The 6,855-nt window shown below is 40.8% G+C and overlaps 1 protein-coding gene across 11 annotated transcripts in view; it reads left to right on the top strand.

The window, feature by feature from the left end:
* The first annotated feature begins 1,314 nt into the window (after positions 1-1,314).
* The window catches only part of LOC136825321 (hypoxia-inducible factor 1-alpha-like), a 458,510-nt gene continuing 452,969 nt past the window's right edge, over positions 1,315-6,855 (top strand). For 2 of the 11 annotated variants that reach the window (XM_067081479.1, XM_067081472.1), the window contains exons 1-2: positions 1,336-1,380; positions 2,066-3,270. In XM_067081479.1, coding sequence (XP_066937580.1) covers positions 2,213-3,270 — 1,058 coding nt within the window. In that variant the 5' untranslated portion in view covers positions 1,336-1,380; positions 2,066-2,212. Of the gene's footprint in view, positions 3,271-6,855 lie in introns of all 11 variants that reach the window. The other 9 variants (XM_067081474.1, XM_067081478.1, XM_067081477.1 and 6 more) reach the window with 9 other exon arrangements.

The raw sequence follows: 6,855 nt of genomic DNA, 5'->3' as shown, positions 1-6,855 counted from the left end.
TGTTGTTTATCCGTTCGAGTACGATAACTTAGTTTTGTTTTCATGTGTGTTCGGGGTGTTCGGAAACGATAACTTTTAATGTTTTTGTTTTTGTGTGTTCAAGTACGGAGACAAATACAGATCTCTTACATGAGTTCGAATACGATAAATTTTGTTGATCCGTTCGGGTACGATAATTACCTCGTTCGTTGGAGTGACACCCCTCCATCGAAGTCGATCGAACAGACAGACAGACGTTTCTCGCCCTTCGACTTTGTGGCGTTCTTTGATAACAGAGGCGTTACGTCATGCCTCAAGGAGGGAGAGAGAGAGAGAGAGAGAGAGAGAGAGAGAGAGAGAGAGAGAGAGAGAGAGGAGCTCACAGAGGTCGCGTTCTTCCTCTTCTTCGTCTTGGTTGTTCATTAGAGTATTTTTATGATTGCTGTTGTTGCCTTGTTGCAATGAGAGATGAGGAGCGTCATGTTGGTATATTTATTATTTTCTCCCTCTCCCCCGGGGGAGCGGGGGAGGGAGGGGGGGAATGGGACTGACCACGCACGTGGAATTCCTCAGGAGGAGGCGGAACAGTTGTCTTTTCATTTGTTGCGTTGCAACAACATTAACAACAGCAACAACAGCCTTGCGGAGCGTTTTCTCGTCGGTATGAAATCTTCCTAACCCTTCCACTCACTCTTCTCACCCCTCCCCCTTCTCCGCCCTTCCCTCCCCTCCCATCTCCTTTACGGTATACAGTATAGTGTACTTGGTGATTACTGTTGCGTCGTTCTGACGTCATGGTGCCCGTGCCCGTCGATTGGGCGGTTATCTTGAACATGCTGTTGGCCCGGCTCTCAATCTACTCCCTCCTTCGTCTCTCCATTAAGCAGAATCCCCACCCTCTTCTCTCTCTCTCTCTCTCTCTCTCTCTCTCTCTCTCTCTCTCTCTCTCTCTCTCCGCAACATCTTTCTTTCTCTCGTGACTTTCTGTCGAGACTTTCTTTTGGGACTTACTTTCGGAAGTTTCTTTCGAGACTTCCTTTCGGGACTTTCTCTCGAGACTTCCTTTCGGGACCTTCTTCGGGACCGAACTGCGACCAGATGTCTTCGGAGATTCCCAGTTAAGACGAAGCGCCTTTCGAATCTGTCGTAGCGATTCCAACAGCCGTTCTTATCTTGAGCGACGAGATTCTATAGCAGTCAGTCAGCCTCCGAGGTTGCAGCCGAGGAGGCGGGGCAAGGGTCGGCGCGACGCCCAATGAGCAGCCAGATCCCACTTTGGAATTGACCAATGGGCGGTCAGTTGGGCGTCTGACCCGCTCCCTTCGCCCATTAATCAGAAAGCAACGCAACATCCTCAGTGTTTAGTTATTGTAGCAACGGAGTTAACTGGTGTCCTGCAGGGTTGGCTTTTGGAAGAGTTTTCTTTTATTCTCTACTGTCCTTAGGCCTCCCTTCGTGGAGTGTCTTGAGAGCAGTAGAAGAAGAAAAGATAGTGTGCGTCTTCCTTCTGTTTGCTCTCTCTCTCTCTCTCTCTCTCTCTCTCTCACTCTCTCCCTCTCCTATTTCTTCTCTCCAAGTGAAGTGAGTCTATTGAGTGCCCCTTGTTGCCTTTTGCACCTCCTCCTCCACCTCCCTTCTCTCTCTCTCTCTCTCTCTCTCTCTCTCTCTCTCTCTCTCTCTCTCTCTCTCTCTCCTTCCTCGTACTTCCCAAGGATTACTGCCACTTCAGTTGGCAACCCTCCTCCTCCTACTCCTCCTCCTCCTATTCTCCTTAGCTCAGATACCCTGTGCGGCAGCCGATACCCCGATCAGTCAGTCCTCCTTCACTCCTGAAGCCCGTCAAACTGTCGCCGGCGTGAGTGTATGTGAGTGTGTTTGTGTATAACCCCTGCTCCTTCTTCAGTAGCAGTTCCTCCACAGTATTTATCAGTGATGGTCTACGTGTCGGTATTGAACGAAGGATAAGAATATACCAAAAGATATTTTTCGAGTTTGTTGAAAGTGCCTCTTTGGGATATGTTTTCATAGATAGGCATGCCACACTTTTTGATTCGTTAATTAAATGCTCGTGCTTATTTCTTTTAAGTGAACAACCCATATTTATGTGTAAAGCTTTCTTGATAAGTCAAGGTGAATTGGTTTATGAAAGTTTCCTATTTGATACAGTGTCAGTGGCGTTGCAGCCAAGTGTCGGTAAACGAGACGTCTCCGGATATCCTTTGAATCAGTGCTGATGCCTGTTGCACAATACAACAGCTACCTGTCAACAGGTGCTCCTCATCCCACCTACAGGAGCTACGACGCCGATAGAGGCATGGGGCCCCCTGCTGTGACCCTCAGCAGTGGGGTCCCATTACCCGCGCGCCCTCAAGGTCCTCCTCAGCCACGCCCAATCGGATCCCCCATGAATCCTGTGAGCGTGCCGACTTTTACTCTGCCTCCTTCAGGAATACCCTACACAGGGCCTTTTCCCGTTCACCAGAATGCGGTGTCCAGTCCCAGTAGTTATCACGGGGGGCATAACCAGGGGCCCGCTGCGCAGAGTTCGACTCCTTTGCCCAGCGGCCAGCAGGGCTCACGCACCTCCCTAGAAAGTAATACTTCGAGTGGATGTCCCGTCGGATACCCAGCTGGTATGGGTTACCCCTCGTCACATCCACCGCACCAGTTATCGCCCCCCCAGGTAATGGACCCCCATGATCACTACATGGGCTCTCGAAGTCACAGTTACCCGGGGCAACAACAGTACCCCCCGCTCTTCAGGGCGCCGCCCGAGGAGAGCTCCAGATACCACCACCCCCACCACCTTCAGCAGCCTCAGTACCAGCAGCAGCAACAGCAGCAGCACCATCAGAACCAAAGCCACCACCACCTGAGGTCGCCGGGGAGCCTTCACACTATCTTCGAGGAAGGCTCCGAAGGGAACGGAGGCAAGTACGGCATCGGCGGCGGCAACAGCAACTCGTACCTTCAGATTCCGACTTCGGAAGTCGGCCCGTATCATTCTGCAGGTCAGACGGGCTTGACTTCTCCTACTACTACTACTACTACTACTGCAGAAGTTCAGGATCGCCACGCCCCTCCTCATCCTCATCATCCTCATCATCCTCTTCCTCCTCCAGCGCCACCTGCTGCTCCTTCGCAGATACTACAGCAGCCCAAGACGGAGCCGGAGTGGTGGTACGACAACGAGGTCCTCGACCGCTTGGAGCAGATCCGGCTCCACTCAGACAACAATCCTCCTGCGCCTCCGTCTTCGAGGGACCGAACGACGACGCGACGCAGAAGAAGGTAACTCTCTTTTAGATGTCCCCTCGACCTCCTCTTGCTCTTAATGAATAACAGCTTGATTGAATAATTGAATACCAGTTTGTATTGTTGTCTAGATAGTTCCCGTCTAGTTCAGTGATGACATTTTTTCAGAGAATCATCTACCTGCTTTTAATACCGTCATATTTTTGAATCGTGTATTAAAAGCGTTTTAACATTCAGTTAATTATCAACGAATCGTCTGCCTGTTTTAATGCATAGTCATTTGTGTGATTCGTGTATACATCTCGTGTTAACGTTTAGTTTAAGTTTTAAATATGAATATTATACACGTTTCAAATGAGTAATGGCTGATGAATGCACTACATTTTACATTTTGAATGACATTCCTCTTGTTTCATTATTGTCAGAGAGGGCTTGATTGACAGATTCTTTTGCATGAACCCCCTTTGGTAACTTTAAACCTAAAAGCTTTAATTTTGTCCATAGTCTGAATTGGATTGTATATCTTGTCGACTCAAAGTGAACCGTTAACATACTTGGGCAGATTATTACAAAATCCTTCTTACTGCATTTCAGATGTCGGAAAATTTCTTACCCACTTTATATGGCAGAAAATTTCTTACTTCATGTGTCAGAAATTTCCTACTCAGAAAATTTCTTACTCACTTTATATGGCAGAATATTTCTTACTTCATGTGTCAGAAATTTCCTACTCATTTCATATGTCAAAAAATTTCTTACTCACTTATTGTTTCAGCAAAGCTCTTCCCCACTTCATGTGCCAGAAAATTTCTTACTCACTTTATATGTCAGTATATGTCAGAAAATTTCTTACTTCAGGCGTCAGAAAATTTATTCACTTCATATGTGAGAAAATTTCTTTAATTACTTCATATATCAGAAAATTTCTTTAATCACTTCATATGTCAGAAAATTTCTTACTCACTTCATGTGGCAGAAAATTTCTTACTTCATATGTCAGAAAATTTCTTACTCACCTCATATGTCAGAAATTTCTTGCCTAGTTCATGTGTCAGAAAATTTCTTACTTCATGGGTCAGAAAATTTGTTACTTCATGTGTCAGAAAATTTCTTACCTCATGTGTCAGAAAATTTCATACTTCATGTGTCAGAAATTTCTTGCTCACGTCATATGGCAGAAAATTTCTTACTCACTTCATGTGTCAGGAAATTTCTTACTCACTTCATGTCAGAAAATTTCTTACTCACTTCGTGTCTCAGAAAATTTCTTACTCACTTCATGTGTCAAGAAAATTTCTTACTCACTTCATGACAGAAAATGTCTTACTCTCACTTCATGATGCAGATAATTTCTTGCTCACTTCTTATGTCAGAAAATATCTTACTTTAAATTTCTAACTAACTTCATATGTCAGAAAATTTCTTACTTCACATATCAGAAAATTCCTTACTTATATCGGAAATTTCTTACTCACTTCATGTGTCAGATAATTTCTTACTCACTTCTTATGTCAGAAGATTTCTTACTTTAAATTTCTTACTAACTTCATATGTCAGAAAATTTCTTACTTCACATATCAGAAAATTCCTTACTTCTTATATCAGAAAATTTCTAACTCACTTCATATGTCAGAAATTTCTTATTCACTTCATGTGTCAGAAAATTCTTACTTGCTTCATATGTCAGAAAATTTCTTGCTCACTTCATGTATCAGAAAATTTCTTACTTCATGGGTCAGAAAATTTCTTTCTCACGTCATATGTCAGAAAATTTCTTATTCGCTTCATATGTCAGAAAATTTCTTACTCACTTCATATGTCCGAAAATTTCTTACTCCATGTGTCAGAAAATTTCTTACTTCATATGTGAGAAAATTTCTTACTTCATATGAGAGAAAATTTCTTACTCACTTCATATATCAGAAAATTTCTTACTTCATATGTGAGCAAATTTCTTGCTCAATTCATATGTCAGAAAATTTCTTACTCACTTCATATATCAGAAACTTTCTTACTTCATATGTAAGAAAATTTCTTACTTCATGTGTAGAAAATAGCATTTAAAAATTACATAAACATGTTTTGCTCTAAGCAAAAACTATTTATGTAATTTTTTATTAATGCTTTGGGGTACTGGTCAGAGATAATTTCGGACATAAGAGGCATTAAATACAGTAAGAAGGATTTTTAAATTAATCCCTCAAGTATATTTTAATATCTTTACGATATTTTTCTAATTATAAATATTTTTAAAAATCGATGGCATTTGAGTGGGTAGATCAGTAATTATGATTTTACTGAAAAAAATGATTTTGTCTTTAAAACCCAATGAACAATTACAGAAATAGGAGTTGTGAGATTGGGTCGATGGCTATGTGGTTGCTGCAATGCCAGCATTTAGCATTCATTCAGTCAGTCCGGGGCTTCTAAGAGATTGGTGATTGCGCAGTTAGGCTTAGCCGTAGAATGATTATTACTCGGTATTCAAAGGCAAGTTGTCAACCAGAATGGAAATAACTAATCGCAAAAGGTCGAATTAAATTTATATATATATATATATATATATATATATATATATATATATATATATATATATATATATATATATATATATATATATATATATATATATATATATATATATATATATATATATATATATATATATATATATATATATATATATATGTGTGTGTGTGTGTGTGTGTGTGTGTGTGTGTGTGTGTGTGTGTGTATATATATAACTGAATCACGAAAATATGGAACGTCATGAATGTATAAATAAAGATAAAATCCACGAAGGAAACTGCTAAGTAAAGGACGACAGACAGTCGAAAGGCCTCGCAGCACTCCAGTGTTTACCTTTCCTTCGTGGATTTTATCTTTATTTATATATATATATATATATATATATATATATATATATTATATTATATTATTCTGGCGCAGTTTGTTTTTATATTCATATAACATACACAAGATGACATATATTGCATATATACATATATGTAAATAAATAAAATATATGCAGTATATGTATGCATTATATAATATAAATAAAAAGTAAAAAGAAATTCAGGTAATGACGTAGCCATGTTTTAGATAATCTTGCGGTATTTCCAGTTTCTGGTCGCTTCTGCTATTCGTGGAGTTATTACCCCCCCCCCCCTTTTTTTTTTGCCCTTTTCTTGGCCTCATTACTTTTATTCTGGGGGATTGCAAGTTTTGGCTTTTTAATGCCATTCATGGCCTGATTAATTGCGATCCTTTCGTCCCAATCATATTATTAGAATAGAAGCAAGAATTAGGCCAAAGGCCGAAAGCTGGGACCTGTGAGATCATTCAGCGCTGAAAAAGGAAATTAACTGAGTGTAAAAAAGGTCTGAAAGGTTGCACTATGAATCAACTGTTAGAAGAGGGTGGAAAATAAGATGAAAGAAAGAGAATATGAAAGGAGGTACACTAAAAGGAAAGAAAGGGGTTCCAGCCAGGGACCGAAGGGACGCTGCAATGAACCTTAAGTAACGCCTACAGTGGACAGCTCTTTTTTGTATTTCATTATACCACTCGTGCCTTGTTCAATTTTTATTTTTAATAGAAAGGTACTATATGGTCAGTCAG

Source organism: Macrobrachium rosenbergii, chromosome 37 (assembly GCF_040412425.1).
Source record: "Macrobrachium rosenbergii isolate ZJJX-2024 chromosome 37, ASM4041242v1, whole genome shotgun sequence".
NCBI classification, from domain to species: Eukaryota; Metazoa; Arthropoda; class Malacostraca; order Decapoda; family Palaemonidae; genus Macrobrachium; species Macrobrachium rosenbergii.
This window is presented reverse-complemented; position numbering and strand designations above follow the sequence as displayed.